A 20,688-nucleotide genomic window follows, 5' to 3' on the forward strand; every position below is an offset into this window, starting at 1 on the left:
TTTACACTGAGTGCATATTCTTTGTTTCCCATTTCCTGTGAGCATTCTATATATGGTTCCACAGCATCTTAGGTTCATAGGTTTATACTAGGCTATCTGCCCTAAGGCATTTATAAGCCTAGCCCAGAGTTTTTGTGGCTTACGCCACCCCTTATGTTAAAAAATACTGTGCCCATTAGTTTGTTGTGCCTCTGTCCAGCAGTGACACAGAGATGATTCCCGGGGTAAACCTACGATCTCCCATCCACCGGTCAAGATTTCTCTTGAACAGAGCGAGGTGCTCTGCCTCACATGGACCGGGATTTTATTCCACAACATAGGGAGTCTCTGGGTGACAAATCTATCCCTCCAGCATGTCCTATTTATATCCGTGCTAAAGTTTAAGTCGCTTGCTCTAGTGGATCTGGTAGATTTGGATTTTTTGAGGTGGAGCATGCCCATTAATTCCGGGTTGGACATGGCCTTGTATGTCAGGCACAGGTCACTTCTGAGCAGACGGTATGCAACTGAATAGAGCTGGAGTTTCTTCAGTCTGGCAGCATATGACAGATTTTGGAGTCCCTTTATCCTTTTGGTGAGGAACTTTTGGGGTCTCTCCAATTAATGCAGGTGTCGGGTGAGATACATCCCGAATGGGGCATTGTACTCGATCATTGGTCTGATAAGTGAAGAGTACAGGGGAACAATAACCTCACTTGATCTGGATGTGAATCCCTTCATGATCAGGTGGGCAATGTAGAAGGTTTTTCTAACCACTTTAGCAATGTGAGTGTCAAAAGAAAGGCCACTGTCAACCTGGGTCCCCAGGTCCCTGATAACCTCTTCTGTGCTTAGTGGATTGCCACCTATATGGTAGCTTGGGGTTACCTTGTTTTTCCCGAAGGGTATGACTATACATTTTTTGGCATTTAACTTCAGGCCATGGCTCTGGCACCAGCTATCAGTTTCCGTGAGACCCCTCTGAAGGATATCTGTGTCCGATGTACTTTACACTATGGCTCCCAGTTTGCAGTCATCTGCAAACTTTGTCACCCATAGTCCTCCTATGTTAGCCTGTACTTCTGAGAAGTAGATGCCGAACAACAGGGGGCCAAGGACTGAGCCCTGTGGGACACCACTTGTGACCGGCTTGGAGTCTGACATGGCACCAGCTACTCTAACCCTGTGGGTTCTGTCCTTTAGCCAGTTTGCAACCCATCTTGTCTCATATGGGTTTACATTTAAGCTGGTAAGTTTCTCTATAATACCCGAGTGGGGTATTGTGTCGAAAGCTTTTGCAAGGTCAAGGTAGGCTGTATGGACTGCCTTTCCCTTATCAATGGCCTTGGTAACTGTTTCGAAGAAGTCGACCAAGTTCAAAAGGCATGATCTGCCCTTGACAAAGCCAAACTGGGTCGGGTCCAATGTCTGCAAGTCCCCTATGTCTTTGTTTATGAGTTCCATTATGATCCTCTCCATAGCTTTGCAGACCAGACTTGTTAAGCTTATGAGGTGGTAATTACCAGGGTCCGTAGAGGCACCGCCTTTGTGGAGTGGGACCACAGTTGCCGTACGCCACTCCTTGGGCACGTATCCTGTGGTAAGGCTAAGATTAAACAGCTGCCTTATGTGCGGGTTTAGTTCCTCATTGAGTTCATGTAGCACACAGCCGGGGACACCATCCGGTCCCATTGATGCTGTGTTTTTAGCTTTAGAGAGAGCAGCTTTCACCTGTGCATTGGAGGTGTCTGGGAGGCTGCACTCCGCTGGGATAGTTATCTCTCCTTTTGGGGGGGAGAGGGGGGTGAAGTTTGCACTGAACCTGTCTGCCAGTATGTTGGCAATGTCTGTGGGTTCAGTGATTCTTGTATCATTTTGGACTAATTCCGAGCATATCTGGGAGTTTCCACCCAGGTTTCTAACATAGCTGAAGAAGGCCTTATGATTGTCTTTTGAATCTATGGCAATTTTTCTCTCAAAGTTGGCCTTGGATGATTTTATGAGAGCTCGTATTTTTTTTACTAATAATGATCAAAGGTGTCTTCTCTTTTGTAACAGCTTTCTCCTCTTATTGTAAAGTTTGTTTATGGCTGGGGTCCACCAGACTGGATGTTTGCCCTTGGTGGAAAGAGTCTTGGTTTTATTAGGGATTGCCTGATCCATGCAGTCCTGGAGGTGTTCGTAGAAGGCATTTGTAAGGGCTTCCGCAGCTTGGGTTGTGGTTTCCACTGGCTCGGGGGCCTTGAAGGATACCACACCAGTCTTGAGTAGTGTGATGTTTGCTTTAGAGAAGTTCTTCACTGTGGTCTTTTTTGTTTGGGGTGGGGGCGGGGTGTGGATATCCAGTGAGATTAGTTTATGATCTGATCTCACCAATGAGGGATATACTTCCGGTGTGGAGCATTTTGTCCCCATGTTTGTGATGATGAGATCTAGTATATTTTCTCCTCTTGTGGGAATGGTGACTAGTTGTTCCATGGCATTTGAATTTATGAACTCCAGGAACCTTTGGGCTAGAAAGTTTGGGCTTGAGTAATGTTCCCAGTCTATTATTCGGGTAGTTGAAGTCACCCGATATAATGGTGTTTGGAGATACATTTATACCCTCCAGTGTCTTCAGGAAGGCTGTGTGGGGTTCCTGAGTTTGAGAGGGTGGCCTGTAGCATGCTACAAATTGTAGAGCAGTTTTGCCTATGGTTAATTGCACCTGGATGGTTTCCGATGCTTCGTGCGTTGCCACCAACCTGGAGGTGTGGGTATCCTTGATGAATATGGATACACCCCTCCTTTTGTGGTGTGGTCCGGGTTTTGGGGCCGGAACGCATGATATGAGGTAAAACCTGATAGTGCCAGGGTGCTCTCAGGAGCCTTGAACCAGGTTTCAGTCACAGCACAGACATCGATGTTCTCCATACTGAGAAGGGCCTCGAGTGCATGCATTTTGAGATTTAGACTTCTGGCATTGAGCAGCATTACCCTTAGTTTCTTCCCATTTTTGTTTTCTAGGGTGGTAGGTTTAGAATTTGAGCCTTGCCTAAAAAAGGCACTATGGGGGTGGCAAGAGCCTTAGCCAATATCCGGAATCCCAGGGGTGGCAGGTGCAAGCTGTCCCTTGCGAAGCAGCGTGGCTTGTCAAGCATGTCATCCCAGGCAGACAGACACTGGATCCCCTTTGAATGACACCAGAAATTAAGCCAATTGTTAAAGCTGATCATCTTGTCTCTATGTTTTGGCATCATTCTTGGTGAAGGAAGGATGCTGCTCAGGGTCAGGGTCATACCTGCCTGGGCTACATAATCAGAGAGCTCCTCTCTGGTATCTTCCTATACCACATCCTCTTCGGTTTCATCCTGTGTCATCTCATTGCTCTTTCATATGGGAACTCACTGGTCTATCATCCCACATTGGCTGTGTGATAGTTGCCATAGTTTCCTGTTCATCCCCTTGCTGTGCAACTCCAACTAAAAGTTCGTATTGTTTTCCTATGGAAGCCCCCAAAGTATCTTCATCTGGTAACTGATCAGATATTTCATGCATCACTGGTTTTGCCTTAATTTCTTTAAGGCAGTGGTTATTAATGGTCAGGCATATTCGAGCTCTGCTAGTACTATGCATTTTTTTTTTATTATTAATTCTCGACTTGATCTAAATATAAAATGTGAAATCTTCCAGAGGGTTGCTTTAGTTTTGCTGTTGTATTTTAAATATGAAGTCGGAAGGCAAGGAACTTAGAGTCAAAATCCAAGAAACTTGAATGAGTTGGTGGCTTCTGGTGTTTTTCTTATGGTCTAGAATGATGATACTAGTTGTGTGTGCTTTGAATTTTTGTTGGGAGCTGAACAGCATGACTTTCATTTGAGTTTAGCAGTAGTTTGCTGGAGTTTGGCCAGCAGGCAAGGAAAATAAGGTCTTACTGAAGATGGTTTTGACTGCCGTAGTGACAGGTGTATGACCTACAGATGGCCATGTCATAAGCATATACTAAGACGGAGAGCTGGGGAATGTGTAAGTAGACTGTATTTATGTAAATGGAAAACAGGGACAGATAACAGACTATTGTGGGAAGCTTTCAGCTAGCTTTGGTCTGGAAGAAGAGTAACATCCTATTATGTTGCTAAATGTCTAGAGGGGTATGAAGTGAAGGATCTACTATGAAGGTTTGGAACTGATACCATGTCTGAGTGGTCTACCATGTTACAGACCATGGATAGATCTGTAAATATCCAAAACCAAACCCAAAGTTGAAACTGCAAAGTAAAAACTCAAAAAAATATCTACTGGTCTGGTAAGGAAAAGGCTCATAGTCAACTGCAGTGCTAGATTTAATCCACAGGTTTTATAGTTAAGCACTTTTGTCCAGATGGACTTCCTTACAATAAAACCTAAAAATCATTCTTCCTTTATATGTACATCTTAAATAGTTTGATTTCCTAATTAACCGACCCAAAGTTAAAAACAATTAAAACCTTCTATCTTAAAGCAACATTCCAAAACCCTAAAAAAAAAATAAATAATACAAATAGTTTAATTCAGTCCTGGCCATTTATCAGACTGTTTTTTAAATTGCCACAAGGTTTCTTTCTTCAACAGTTTATTCTTATAACTTCCACCTCTCAGATTTTCTTGAACATGTTCTAACACTGAAAAGTATTTTTTTTTAAATGCACAAGCAACAGAATGCTTATATAAGGCATTGTTAGAATGTTTTATCCTAATGGCATACAAATGTTCTTTAATTCTGGTGCTCAACCTCCTAGTGGTCATGCCAATGCAAAAAGCCTGACAGAAAGAATATATAGCATTATATACCATGGTAGATAAAATTTGGAAGGGTTCAGGTGAGACAGGTGCACCTACTGGAATGGATACATATTTTTGTAAATTTAACATCATTCTTTGTAATCTAGATGGTGATTTGAGACGTTTATTTTTTCTTCTGCTACAATAATTTTTTTGCAATCCTGCTGACCATCAAGGCTTTCTTCCTATCAAATACTCCCACCCCTGCTATTGTGAGCATTTTCCACTAAGGGTGAGAGCTGGCCAGAGCAGACAGACGACCAGGCAAAAAGATGATTTCTTCATACTCTCAAATATAAGATTTGTTATTGTCCTAACCCTGTTACTGGTAGCTAGCACAAGCACTTGCATTACTGTGGGGTATCTTATACCATCCTCCTCTGTATGTTAACTCTTGCACACACAAATCTAAGAGGGTTATCACCACAGGGTTGGGTCTCCAAGCCCACATTATCAGCCACTGAGCTTGTGCAAATATAGGCAACCTGAATCTGGACAACACCTGAAATAATGGAAGGGGGGGGGGGACAAACTTAGAACATTGCTAGAATTAGCATGCATTTTCTGAAGGACGTGAAATCTGAAACTCAAATGTACTTCATTATTTAGTGACTTCAATCCTCAGATCATCCCAGAGATTTGCTAGAAAACTACAAATTTTATGAGGAGCAGACCAAAAACATGAAGCAATATTCTGTACCTTCTGTGGAAATCTGGACATTTGAGAGGTATGCCAGTAATTATTCAAATCTGAGTCATAATCTGGGCTTTATCTCCCAATGCCACAAAATTGGCTAAGTTCTTTGTAAACTTATACTTTGCAATGCCTAGTGTTCCCTTTTCCACTAACATTAATTTGCCATAAAAAGTCTTATTTGCCAACATCTATTTTTCTGTTTTGTATACCTTGTTTGCACTTCTGTTAAAGTTTTGACCTACACACTCTATCTACATTCCTACAACAGCAGTACATACTGCCATTTTGCCTTGCATTAACCTGGTTCAGATAACTAACACATTAAGAAGCTATCGCCTTTGTTTTTTGCCTTGTTCTGCTGACCTAAGCCATTCCACACAACGGTTTGTCAGTTTCACCAATGGTGGTGTGATTAAGTTGGGTATAAATTTAGAAAGATGTTAAACAATTACAACAAATTGCACAAGATCTATGCATCTGGTTTCAGCTTATTACATATAGTGCTGACTTTTTATTTTGCCTGGATTTGGTCCTTCAATTTTCAAAATATGACCCATGCTTTACATTGGTTGTTATTCAGTTTCATTCATTTCAGTCAGCCAGTCCAACAGCTTGATTATTCCTGTACCATACTATAGCTTGGTAGCTCTCCAGGCAAGTAGACGGATTACACTGGCTACACTATGTAGGCTGTTGATTATTTCTGCAACAATGCAGAATACTTTTAGTGCTGAAAAAAAAACAAATGACAATGTAAGAATTCTCTCTGTCCAGTGGGGCATTGAAAGTATACAGCTCTGAGCTATTCTCATCCAGATTTATCAATAGCTATGAGTAGAGACTGGGACAGAAAAGTATATGCACTGGGCATTAGCTGAAGCACCGACTTAAACCATTTAAAGACTAGTCCATCTATCTATCCACCCATTTTCTAAACCGACTACCTCCATGATAGTCAAAGTGGTAACAGTATAGTTGTGCAAGTTGAGCTTACCCTAATAGTGGATGTTTGAAGGATCACTGCTGCAGTAGCCTTAGCTATATGGGGTTAAATGCTGATAAGAATATAATGGCTGGCCAGCTTCTAAAGCTTTAGAGCACCTTTCCACATGTCCAAACTGTCAAGCAGCTCAGTCTGAGCTAACTAAAAGACAAGTTTGGGTGCAAAGCCCTTCAGGACTTTCCTGCCAGCAGACAGAGGGAGGCTAAGCCCTGAAAGCACACTGCTAGGAAAAAAAATGTCCACATCCTGGCATAAATGACGTACTAAAAAAAAAAAAAAAAAAAAAAAAGGATGGAGAAAGGGGGTGGCTACTGGACTAATGATCATTCAAACATCTACTATTATGGTAAGTTCAACTTACACAACTGGAGTATGTATAGTTACATGGGTAAATTACAGTGAATTACATTTTAAGAGGTAGAAGGAGAAGAGTCCAGGAGCACCTTGGAGAATGGTCCTAGCCAAGCTTCATTTGGACCTAGAGAAGAAATCTAGCTTATAGTGCTTTGTAAACGTTTGTGCAGAGGACCAAGTAGCAGCTTCTAGAATACTTTGAGAATCCAGCCCTTTCCAAAAAGCCATAGATAAAGCCAAAACCCTGGCAGAGTGGGCCTTGATTCTGTCTGGAATAGATTTATTATGGTGTGCATAATTAAAAGCAATAGCCTTAGACAACGTTTTGGAAATAGCTTGTTCTGACACAGGTTGTCCTTTCTTAAAATCACAAGAAATGAACTGATCTGAAGCTGTGAAAAATTGAATTCTGTCAAGACAACCTTTCTCCCTCATTTTTAAGTTCAGGAAAGAAAATGGGGAAATTAATAGTTTGGCTTAAAGCAAACGTGGATACCAGTTTAGACATAAAAGAATTATTAGTTCTTAAAAAAACCCTGTCCCTGTGGAAAATGACATAGTATTGGCTCACCATAAAAGAGCTTACAACTCAGATACCTTTCTCTCAGAGGTCAGAGCAATCAGTAAAATTGTTTTCCATATTAAGAACCTCATGTAAGCCAGATTACCTCATTCAAATGGAGCAAATATTAGCTAACAAAAAATCTTCTAACAAAAAAATTAAGATGCCCAGGAGGGGGCCACCAGTTTTCTAGGAGACTTCTTATGGAAAACCTCATTCATGAAAACTTTGACATGAGACTGCATTGAAAGAGGAGGATCCATGGGCAGACATGCTGAAATGGCTGATAAATGAACCTTGACAGAGAAATAAGGTGGCTATAGGATAATAATTCTCACACACATTGTAAAACCAGAGAATAACTACCCCTGAATGACTGCTAGTTATGTGAATAACTACCCCTGAATGTCTGCTAGTTATGTTAAGCGCACCAACTAGAAAATCTTTTTCCATTTGCTAATCTATGATTTTCTAGTAGCAGGTATTCTTGCCTCTATTAGTACCTGCTGCACATCCTCAGAAAACAGGTGCCTAAAAGGAATGAAGACCCTATCATCCAGGCAGTCTACTAAAGACGATTGATGTTGGGGTGTATCAAACACCCCTGTTCTTGTGTGAGTAGATCCAGTCTGTGAAAAGGACTGCGGCAATTGCCAATGGACATTTCCAAAAGAAGGGAGAACCACAGTTACCTGGTCCAGAAGAAAGTCACCACACTGATCTTGGGGGACGACTCCTGAATTTTCAGAAGTACCCTGGGATATTAATGGAATGGGTAGAAAGGCATACAGGAACATTCCAGTCCAAAGAATACAAAAGGCTTTTTGAATATTGTCCTGGAAAACAATTTTGCCGCATGATTGTTCAGAGAGGAGACAAAGAGGTCTAACTTGAGGAATTCCCCATAGATGATCCCTTTGCCATTTCTGTTAAATGTTTATTTACTTGAATTCTGTTGAGACTGCTTATTTTGGATAATTTAGAAAAGCTTGCCTCTTTCATCACACATTTTGATCACTTCTGCAGCAGTGAGGCCAAACATTAAACTTCTATTGAATAGAGAATTTAAAATCTCATTTTTTACATCTGGGAGGTTCTGAGAACCTAGGCAAGCAAACTTCCTTTAAACAGTTCCAGTGGCCATAGTTCTGGAAGTAGTATCAACAAATCACACTCACACCCATCCACACACAGCAAACAATGAGTAGTGACCTATGGAATATAAGAAGTTATTTAAAGCAGAATTTTCTTCATAAGAAACACTGTAGATAAAACATTCCTCAAACTTTCTCAGTTTGACAGAAGAAAACACACAAGCCTGTTAATTCAAAATTCTGAAAATCAAAGTTGCAGAAGAATACACTTTTTCCCCATTCCTATCAATAATTTTCCCATCCTTATTAGAAAGAGTAGGATTGGAATTAACCAACGGCTTACCAGCAGTGGAACTAAGGATATAGCTGCTAGGTTAGGTTTGGGAACATTGTATAAAAATTTAAAAGAATGAGGAAGTTTATACATCCTATCTGCCTTTTTAGGAACAGCTAGCTGACTCTCAGGAAAATTGCAGGCAGTAAGACATGCATCCGTTAAAGCAGACAGGACAGGAGGAATGGGTGTATGTTCCAGAAAATCCTTCTGTAGCAACTCGTGATATTCTCTGAGGGACTGAGAAACCTCAGTGTTCTCCAACTAAACACTGGCACATTGTAACAATAGTTTCAAAAAGATACCCCCATAAGGAGAATCACAAACTGAGGTCTCCCGAGTATGAATCCGAAATCTGAGGGCAAAATCCTAAATCCATCCCTGCATCTTCCTGTTCAAATTCAGAATCTTGAATGTATTCAGAAAACAGGAATCCCTTTTTCTTTTACCAGAAACTACATTACAAAATGGATCAATAGTCTGAATGAAACTCAGAGGGGGTGAATAGAGGTTTGTTTTTTTATTTCATTTTGACAGGAAAAATGGGGCAACTGTTTTACTAATGACAGCAGCTGCTTCCCCCAGGAATAAGTAAAGCATTCTGACAACAAAAGAATCATCCCGATTCCTTTCCAGAGAACCAACAAGAATGGTTGTCCCTTTCCCACTCACAGGACTCCTACAGCCACAGAGAACATGGCTAACTCTCAGTCCATAGTGGCTGCATATACTTACACCGGGGTAGAACATGAGAGGTCCGTCTGAGGTACAACAAATGGCCATATTTGCTGTGGTGGCAAAGGCTGTTTGCTTAATTTAAGAAAATGTAAGTTTTTCCCCAGAGGGAACTTATCTGCCCAGCAAAGGAAAGTCGACCATCAATCCTAAAAAGTCTCAGAGGAGCATACTCTTCTGTGGCAGTAAAGCTCTGGAAGGCTTCATGCCCAAACTTGTCTTTTAGTCATCTCAGGTCAAGCTGTTTGACACTTTGGGTATGTGGAAGGTGCCATGGAGATTTGTAATCTGGCTGGCTGTTGTATCTTTTACAGCTAAGCTAAGGCTACTACAATAGTATTTAATGATGAACATCTAAGCAGTGCAGCCAGATTTCCTTATCCTCAGCCATCTTAAGCTGACTGCCAGGGATCCCACAGCATAAGGCCAGTTGACAAATATATTTCAGCATGTCCTTGGTCTGTCACTGTACCTCATCCATGTTAGGCTGTGCTTACTGCACTTACTATGGGGAATTCCTACAGGGTATCCTCATTAGGTGTCCAAACCACCACAAATGGTTCCTTTAAATCCTGAGAAGCAGATACTTTACTCTAAGATCCTTCTAGATTACCAAGCTCCTCACTGTCCTGGTGAGTGAGCCTAGCATCCCTATGCAGAGATATCACTTCCTTGCATGTGTCCATAATGTTAACCTTTCAGACACAAGAATACAATAAAGGGCTCCACTTTACCCCTTATGGAATGGGGTCTAAATTAGGATGGTGGTTTGGTATTAATTCATGTCTTGGTAAATTGGTGGGATAATTAACTGGACTACAAATGGTCTACTGGTTCTATAGCCCAGAATGAACCTATAAACTCTTCCATAAATGTGAGGACCAAATTGCAAGCAACAGTGGCCAAGGAACCCCATACTGAGATAGCAGCTCCCACAGCAATTCTGAAGTACTTGGTCACATGTCTTCAACAGATCCAAAAAATACATACAGATAGGATTGACAAATTCCCATGACCACCCGCTAATACTTGTGCATGGACAAAGAGTTGATCCACTGTAAAATGACCAGGATGAAAACCACACTGTACCTCCCTAATCAAATGCTCAGTACAGTGATATAGGCTTTCCAATAGAGGCTGAAGTGTGGGATCCCAGTATAATTGGTGAGCATCATCATATCCCGCTTTTTGAAAATGAGGACCCTGGCAAAAATTTGCCACCCTGGAAGTATTGTCACTGCCTTCAGCACAACATTGAAAAGTTGAGTTCTGATGAATTCCTTTGAATGTACAAAGGACAAAAGCACTTAAAAACAAGACAAATTGAGTAAAGTTAATAAAATTATTTTCGCTACTCTACATTTGCAGATCAAATCACTGGTTTCTGAAGGACATCTCCTACATGCAGTCATTTTGGTCATTAATTGTGGACCTGCACACCTACAACACTGAAAAGGCACTCTAAGTCATGGCAATCCAATACTATCCATCATCATCAGCAGCAGCAGCATTTCTGGTCTGGTTTTATTCACTGTTGCAGCCTTGCTTCATGGACCTATTTATTCACTATAGTGACTCACATCTGCAGAAATGTATGCAATCTCAACAACTGCTTTTGTAATTGCCACATCAAAGGAGGGCATGCACAATGATTTTACATGTTCAAAGAATATTCTTTCTACTTCCAGCTGCACTGTTAGTTGAGATTAGCATTTCTCCACCCTTGCTGAAAACAGCCTGGGCAATGTCTAGGTCACCCCTCCCAGGTCACTAAATGATTTAACAGAACATTTTCTGTGTATATTCAAAAGTAATTCTCCAAACTATAAAAAATTCCACCTACACTTGGAACTTACTACTTTCAGGGACTTTTAGTACCTACTGGTCATATATGGAGAAGTTCTCACCAACATTTCTTTCCTTAACTTGATGGCTGCCCTTATTACTATTGTATTCCAGTAGGTCAACGCATTACCAACATGACATGCCTCAAACACCTTCTGGTTACAGTTCCTTGCTGTTTTTTTTTTTTTTTTTACCAAGGCCTTAAATAGGCTAAGATTTGGACTCCATCTTCCCAATCTGCTCCAGAATATGGGAAACTTCTTCTGGTACTAAAAGTTGAACACATACAGGGGTCTATTACATGTTTAAGGTATTTACCTCCAGTAACATTTTTCAGATATTACTCTACTCTTACTGATTTGTTTCTCTAGTATACAGTGTGTATATATAACTAAAAGTAAATATCACTAGAGACTTTTTTTATCATGTGGCAGCATGCATTTTGGTCTTTTTCTAAGGGTGTATTTGTGTTTATCTTGTTGCATACATTTTTTAAGACAGGTTCTGTTAATTTGTCATCTCTCCAGACATTTAGACATCAGATCGCCTTGCTACATCTCACTCTGATATGCCTGTATTAGCATGGCAGGGTGGCATGACTATGGTGCTGCAGTACTTAACAGCTGGCCCTAGAATCATATGTGAAACTGAAGTCCCATCTATCTCAGTTACCATCAGCTAAGGTAGATATTTTAAATATCATAGCACTTGTCAAAGAGCTGTGGAAGTTTTCTAGTGTTCTGGTTACAATTTCCATAATTAGTACAGATATTGCCTTCTAGAGGGATCAACATAGTCAACAAACTGGCTTAATAAAGAATACATTGAAAAGCACAAAAATCTAAACTATAGAGGTTGTTTTATGGCCCTTCCTACCTCCTACTATATATTACATTGAATAAACAAAGTAAAGCAAACAAAAGTTGAATGAATCAAACCCAGTACTACAGGAAACAATTCATTAGCACTCATTGCTACAATTCACTATAGTAACTGGCAGACCATATCTACCTATAAATGTGTTTAAATAAAGTGTGTATATATTCATTTATTTTTACAGTTAAGCTTTATGAAGGCCAGCAGGTAACATGCCTGACAAATGAACTTGAGCCTATCTGAACAACACAAACATTATTTTCTGCAGATTTTTTCATTTGCACATAAACACTTTTTAGCATTTTACTGTGAGCATCACAGCCCAATTTACTTTAACTGTAATAAAAAATAATAAATGCAAAATTGTAGACCACAGTGTTGTTCTTATTTTGAAATATGGATATTGAACACACACTGCAACTTTAAATGTTAACCAAGTTACAAAAATAAATAACTAAACAAAAATAGATGTTCTTAAAGTTCATAAGTGGTTTCTAGGCTATCCACCTATGAGTCATTTTAAGCCTAGCAAAGCTTACCAAAATACTGCTAATGTGTCAATACCTCTCAGAATTGTATGGTTATGATATAGGCTTGTACGTATCAAGCCTTCACAGGCTGCCTCTGCCCATTAGGGACATATGTGCCAGACCAGGAGTAAATTTACAATTTACTATCCATTGGTTCAAGTTACATTTGAATATGGTTAGGGATGAGCTTTGCTTTACCTGGATGGGATGCCTGTTCCAGAGAAGGGTAAAGTTTGAGACATATGCATGTCCCTCCAACAAGTCCTGTGTATGTCACAGATGAGGTTCAGTTCCTTATTACTGACATTTCTACTGCAGTGGGTTTTGTAGATGTACAACAAATCTATCAATGCATGATCAGAGGATGCCTTGTAGGACAGGCAAAGATCACTGCATAGCAGACTGTAAGAGACCGAGTACAGGGTTAGGACTATGAGCCAGTCCACATCAGACTTGTTGATACCTCCCTGTATTTTTATGATAACCTTTGTGGTCTCTCAAGCTGTTTCAAGTGCCTGAGCAGATGCATGCTGAAGGGTGTTTTCTACTTACTGAGTGGTCTGATGACAGCAGAGAGTACAGTGGAACAATGACTTCTTGGACCTGGATGAAATGCCCTTACAAGTTCAGCAACAGAGAATGATTTTCTCACCACAGTGGACACATGTTGATTATAGGTCAGGTTACTGTCAACATGTACTCCCAGATCACTGAGCACTGGCAATGCTTTTAAGGGTGCATTTTCAATGTGGTAATTTCCAGGGGTGGCTGTCTTTCCAAAGTGAACTATTATGCATTTTTTTCATAAGGAGTTTTAGTCCATGTCTCTGGCACCAGGTGCTTTTCTGCTACAGGCCATCTTGAAGGGCATTTGGCTCTTTAGGGGATTCTGTGATCATACCTAGTTTGTAGTCATCTGAAAACCTGGTCAGCCAAAAGTAGATGCCAAAAAAAGAGGCGCCCCAGCACTAATCCCTTTGAGATTCTGCTAGTGACTGGCCTCTTTGTGGAGGTGGATTCTGCTATCCTAACTTCTTGTGTCCTATAAGTGAACCAAATGGCTATCCATCAGGTGACATTCAGTTTGTGTCTAATTTTTTAAGTTTACCTACAATGCTAAGGTGAGAAGATGCATTGAATACCTTGGCTAAGTTGAGGAAGCCAGTGTGCACTGTTTTTCCTCATCCATAGCTTCTCAAAGAAGTCCACCAGGTTAAGTTGACATGACCTGCCTTTGACAAAACCAAACTGGGTAGGATCTAGTGTCTGTAGGTTTCCTATGTTGTCTGTCAGATCCATGATAGTTCTTCCTAAGGCCTTGCAAATCAGCCTCATCATATTTGTGGGTCTGTAGTTCCTAAGTCTGTGGGAGAACCCACCCCTTGTTTAGAGGGACAACTGTTATACTTCTTCATTCATTTGGCATGAAACATGTCTTGGATGCTATGAATAAATACAGATTCTAGTGGGCCTGACAGGTCACACTTTATGCTTTCCAGAAAGCATCCTGTGATATTGTCAGGGCCCATCAAAGCAGTGTTCTTGGCCTTTGAGGTGCAGTGAGTACATACTCCCTAATGATAGAGAAATGACGGAGGTATTTCCTGGGGGGGGGGGGTGACTGAGGATAAGGGTAAAATAGGAGTTAAATTTATTGGACAATAGATTTGCTATATCCTTTAGCTTCATATAAGTGGTTTTGCTTGCCATTAGACTGGTACATTGTTGTGTACTGCCTTTAAGGCTGCAGACATAACTAAAGAAAGCCTTATAAGTTCTAAACTTGAGAGGCTCTCAAATTTGGCGATTTGTCATCTGAGTTGCTTGTTCAGATCAATAAGGGAGGTTTTACAAGATGGGTAATGCCTGTCCCAGTTTTTGGGCATGATTTTCTTTTTTATACAGCTTATTTATATTGGGATTCCACCAGGTTTGCTTGTTACTAAAGGCAGCCCTAGGTTTATTGTGGATAGGTATAGCTATGTCTATGCAGCTATTTACATGCCTGTACAGGATTTCTGTTAACAATTCTGCATCGGCAGCTATGTTCTTCTGGCTTTGTGGGGGGCATGGAATTGTGCTATACTGTCACTTACTTAAGAGGAAATTAACCATGGAATATTTTTAAATGGTCTGTGGTTAGTTGACATCCCAGTTTTAATATTTATTTTATAGAAGACAGCTTTATGGTCCAAACTGACCAATGAGGACATAATACTAGGGGGAATGCATCATTCTTCCCATGTTTTTGAGGACTAGGTGAGGGATGTTTATGCCACTGGTGGGCATGCAGATCAACTGTTCCAAAGTGTTTGTGTTAAACTCCAGGAATCTCCAGGCCTGCAGGTTTGAGGTCATGTATGATCCCTAGTTAATGATAGGGTAAGTTAAAGTCATCCATGAATATTGTGTTGGGTTGAATGGGGAGTATCTCCAGTTCTTTCAAGTACTTGGTATAAGCTTCATAAGTCATGGTGGGGGACCTATACTTTGCAAGGATATGGTATGGGAATTTACTTATGGTAAGATGGACATGGGGAGGCTCAGACATGTCATACTGTTTGACCAGCCTTGAGGTATGTTCATGTCTGATGCAAGTTGAAACTCCTACACTTTTAGAACTTACCAGTGCAGTAGCTGGTCTAAAAATGTGGAAGGCATTATAGCTTTGCACTACAAGGGTGATCGCTTGTGGCTGTAAACCAAGCCTTGGCAACTGCACATAATGAAGTTTCCTGTTTAGACTCCTGGCATTGAGAAGCAACACTTTTAGATTATTCCAAGTCTGTTTAACTATGTCTGTAGGTTTTTCAGGCTGGCACTGCTGAAAAAAAAAGCCACTATGGAGGTCGACAAAGTTTTTAAGTAATATTTGGAAACCTGGGAGGGGGAACAGGTGCAGACCATCCATGGCAAAGTAACATGATCTGTATACCTTATCTTCCCAGACACACAAACACACACATACTAAGGCTCAAAACCTCAAAGGTATCTAACACCTTTAGCTATGTCAGGATTCAATACAAATGTCTTGTAAAAATGTTTGCATTGTATCTGGAATTTGAACTACTGTTTAACCACTGCATTAGTTTTTTAATGCTATGTTTGTCTACCAACTCCTCAATCTTCTGAACATAATGCTACTTTTATTATATTTAAGTATCTTATTAAGCATTTGCCAAGTATAATTCATAAAATGCTAAAGACAGTGTCATTGAGGAGAACAAAACTAATTATATTTTATGTCAAGATAGACATTTTACCACTCAACAATGTTTGTCAGATATTCTGAAAAAAAATAATCTGTGCAGAAATATAATGCTTATGACTATCATGCCTTCACACCATTAATTGTGTCTATAGCACAGGGACTCTTCCATAAATAGATGGCTTATTATTATTTATTTCTACATATGGTCGATCTATCTTACCTTGTCAATAAAGTAAAGAGCGACTGCTCTTTGGCGCACTTTCATTTCCTTTGATTTCCAGTCACTCTGATACTGGGCTCGAATTTTATCAACACAGGTCTTAAGTTTTCTAGCAACCTCGTATTTTTCCCAGTCTTTTTCTCCCTGAAAGAAAAAAACAGATGTACAACAGGATTTATTATGCAAGTTTTATTGCATTAATATGCTTATAAACATCATTAATTCAAACAGAAGACTATAGTGCACCTAGCTACATAAACACAAACTTATCCATTACAGATGAGGAGCAAAAAGACTAGCACACGCTAATCTCTGCAGCCATGACTGCAAGTGTAGTATCGACTTTCTTTTTGAATGGCAGTACTGCCCTCCCACACCATTGGAGCCCCCTGATCAAGCATTCAGAGGGCTTTTGCATGGGGAAGCTGCTCCTTCACCCTAACCCAGTTATACCTCTGGAAATCTATACAGACAATAATTGGTAATAAAAGATGAGAACATTTTGTTATGTAGGTAAGTCAGCATGATTGGATTGCAGAAATGTGGAAAAAATCTTAGCTTTTTATTCATGTAATTCCCTTATAAATTAAATCACAGAAAGAACTCAGTAGCATAGATAAATTAATGGAATAGTCAGATTATCAGGAGAAGACAACACAGGCATGGTTACAAACAGTCTCTCATTCATATTGTAATATAGCAACTTTTTTGCTTCAAGCAGAGCTGCTTGTTATCTGCTGTGTCCTGAAGCCCATCTTTGATTATCCAATGCATTTACAGTGAAAGATGAAGGAAATATGCAGAGAGGAGGGTATCTTGATATGCAAGCAGAAAAGGAGACTTGGGCCTTCCATTTTGGCATCATTCTAACAGCTGTGGAGGGCTTTTGAGTTTGTCTGTCCCACCCAGATTTGTAGGATGACCAGATAATGGTCAAGAGAGATCAAGTTATCAATGCACGTGCCATACCTCTCATCACAGATATGTATGGTAATGGAATGTTTTCAGTGCAGCAGGACGTGAGGTTTTTCTGCTTCCTGAAGGAAATGATGCTACATTTCTTGGCATTACACATGACTCTGGGCTATCACTATTCCCCAATAACCACTGCTAGATCTTTTATTCACATTTAATTGGGACAATGGCTACAAATATAGAACAATGCAGAAACCTGTGATATTGTTAGCAGCTGTACTGATTTATGCAAGACTTTCTTTGCTGATATGACAGTATTTAATCACATCACAGAGTGTTACCACCAATGCAGCTGCATCAGGCATATGTTTTAACAAGTGCCAAAGCCATCACACTTCCTGACTTCCATAAGAAGAATTCAAGTGCAAGACATTCAATGCAATGTCTTGCAAATAAACAACACCCTGTAAACCTGCACTGATATCTGACACAGCACAAGATGTATGTGTATAGCTCAAAAAGTAAAGAACAGCTTATCTATTTTAATGAATTTTCAGTATGCATTTGAAATGGATGCTGGTGCAATGATTTGCATAATATGTACTGCATCTGTTTCACTGACAGGCTACAAAGAGTGAAAAACAGATGGTCACTAATTCTGGATTTTATTTTATTGATTAACATGGTGTTTTACTCTCAAAACCAAATGGTTAGTTTGGAATATAAAGTCATTATATGAGCAAATATCAGACAAATTATTAAACAAGCTGTACCAATATCCTTGGGAGGGTGGCCTAATGGTTAAGGTGTTTGCCTTACAAACACAAGGTGCAGGGGGGCGTCGAGTCTCACAAGGGATAATTGGCTAGGCCTAAAATGGCTCACAAGGGCAGTTAGCCTAGTACTAATCTATGAACCTACCTGAAGTTGCCTGGTCTTAGTTCTTCTATACTATGGTACTACTAAATTTGACAAAAGCAACACTGACATTTAGATCTTTGGAAGGAAATGTATTTTATTTTAGTTTTTTGCCAAATGTGACCCATTAGTATGAGGGTGAAACCCATTTCTGGAAAGCAACACATAAAAATGTATGGCAAAGTCAGCACTTCTAAATAATTTCAAAAAATGCTATTGAAACAAGTCTAATAAAGTTTAAATGACTGTATTCAGTTTAAAACACTAGTGCAATTTATCCAACAGATGTGATATTCAAGATGGTTACTTCACATAAAACAAATAGTCCCGGTGCAAAAACTGCAATGCAACATTATATGGATAAAGATACATTGCCTGGCCTGGGTAGCTACTACATTCCAAACAATTTGATCCATTTCCTTGCCTGCCATGGCCTATGGGTTGTGTTGCCCCTGTTGTGCTGCTAAGTTCGACTTTGAGTGATTTAATTAACAAAAGGAATGTCTAGCATTTATCAGGAACTGGGCTTTTTCCTTTTAGGTACTGTGGGTTATCCATTAGCCTCGTTACTTTCTGCTGGTAATGAATTACTGGAAGGATCCATTTCTGCTCAGACAGCACAATGATAGAGGAATTACAGATGTACATGTGTTTGACAATATCCTTCCACAGTATCACTTTCACAATCTACTGCTGTGTAACAATTCATCCTCAAGTTCAACATTATCCCACAGTTAGCAAACAAGTGTGTCTAGATATAAAAATACATCGGTTGCATACAGATAAGAAAATGTCAAATTAACCCTGCTCCGTAAACAACTAGACCATGATGCTCAGTTTCAGTTTAGCTGTGCAATGGCTAATTTTATTGCAGCTTTAACTCAATACCTAGCAAAAGCTCGTTTTCATTTCGATAGGAAATGATGTAAATCTCCCATTAGAAACAGATATTCCAAATATTTCTTTTCAGTTCTATGAGGAATGTAGTTGTCAAGTAAAAAGCCCTGAAAACTTACCAAGACCTGTTCTCAATAAAAGCAGACCGACATTAGTAATATACAAGAGATAAACCATTCTGTATAACCAGAAAAGCCTTACTTTGCATTACAGAAACACAAGACGCAAACCAAACACCAGCATGAAAAGGCACATACAAGAATGGTATTTTATTTGAGTACTTATATATAACAACTTGGAGATCCCACAAGAGTGCAGGAAGGGCATATTTCCAATATCCGATGCATAGTGGTCTTGCACTAGACTAATATCCTGCATTACACATCCATTCTCACAACACATGCACCTTAAAAAAGCAAGGGCATCACTACCCTACAACATATTAACAATACACACGCACTATTACTCATTCACTTAGCATGCATATTACCAAAAGCTTGCAGTGCCGATAATAAATGAATAAGTTCATAGGTTAGAGGTTCATAGGTTGGTACTGGGCTATCTGCCCAAAGGCATATATTAGCCCAGCCACGCTGTGTGGTATTCACCACCCCTTTAGTAGTTCCCTAGACCCTTGTACTAGCAGCTAGTACCCTTGGCCCCTATCTAGTAGTGCTGTTGGTGTGATCCCTGGTGTGAACTTTCTGTTACCCATCCACTCATCAAGGTTCCTCTTGAAGAGTGATAGTGAGGGGCTCTGTCTTATGTAGATCGGGACCCTGTTCCATAGTAAGGGAAGTCTCTGCGAGGGGAATCTATCCCTCCAGCATGTTCTATTCATTGTTGTGTTGAGGTTTATATCCCTAGAGCGTGTAGCTCGAGTAGCTTTGGTTTTGCTAAGATGAGCATGTTCAACAATTCTGGGTTGGACATGGCTCTGTACATTAGACAGAGATCGCCTCTGAGAAAGCGGTATGCAACAGAGAACAGTCTTAGCTTTTTCAAACGTGCTGCATAGGGCGACTGTTTGAGGCCAGTAATCCTCTTGGTTAGGTACCTCTGTGGTCTCTCCATCTGCTGGAGATGTCTAGCCAGGTACATTCCAACTGGTGCATTGTACTCAATAATGGGTCTGATGAGGGAAGAGTAGAGGGGCACCATTACATCCTTAGATCTTGATGTGAACCCTTTCGTGATCAGATAGAAGGATTTTCTAACCACTTTAGCAACATGGTTATCAAAGGAAAGCTGACTATCTACTTGGGTCCCTTATTTCTTCTTCAGATTTCAGGGGATTACCTCCTATGTTGTAGTTTGCGGGTACACTGTTTTTTCCAAAGGGGATTACTATGCATTTTTTTGCATTTAGCTTGAGACCATGGCTTTGACACCATGCATCAGTCTCATTTAGGCCCTTCTGGAGGATCTCCATGTCGGCCGGAGACTCTATTATAGCACTCAGTTTGCAGTTGTCCGCAAACTTAGTCAGCCACAGCCCTTCCGTGCTTGCCTGTACTTCTGAGAAGTATATGCCAAACAGGAGGGGCCCCAGAACAGAGTCCTGAGGCTCACCACTTGTTAGTGGTCTGGATTCGGACATAGATCCTGGTAATCTTACTTTATGGGATCTGTCTGAGAGTCAGTTTGCGATCCATCTTGTGACGTAAGGGTTTATGCCCAGGCTGGTGAGCTTATCAATAATACCTGAATGGGGAATG

General features: G+C 40.3%; 1 protein-coding gene across 1 annotated transcript in view; it reads right to left on the reverse strand.

Moving 5' to 3' along the window:
- The window catches only part of LOC122808552 (DNA topoisomerase 1-like), an 859,013-nt gene that overhangs the window by 638,230 nt on the left and 200,095 nt on the right, over positions 1-20,688 (reverse strand). Inside the window, exon 4 of the mRNA XM_044079506.1 lies at positions 16,241-16,384. Within this exon, the coding sequence (XP_043935441.1) occupies positions 16,241-16,384 (144 nt within the window). The remainder of the gene's footprint in view (positions 1-16,240; positions 16,385-20,688) is intronic.

Source organism: Protopterus annectens, chromosome 8.part0, assembly GCF_019279795.1.
Source record: "Protopterus annectens isolate FY-2018-M chromosome 8.part0, PAN1.0, whole genome shotgun sequence".
Lineage (NCBI taxonomy): Eukaryota > Metazoa > Chordata > Ceratodontiformes > Protopteridae > Protopterus > Protopterus annectens.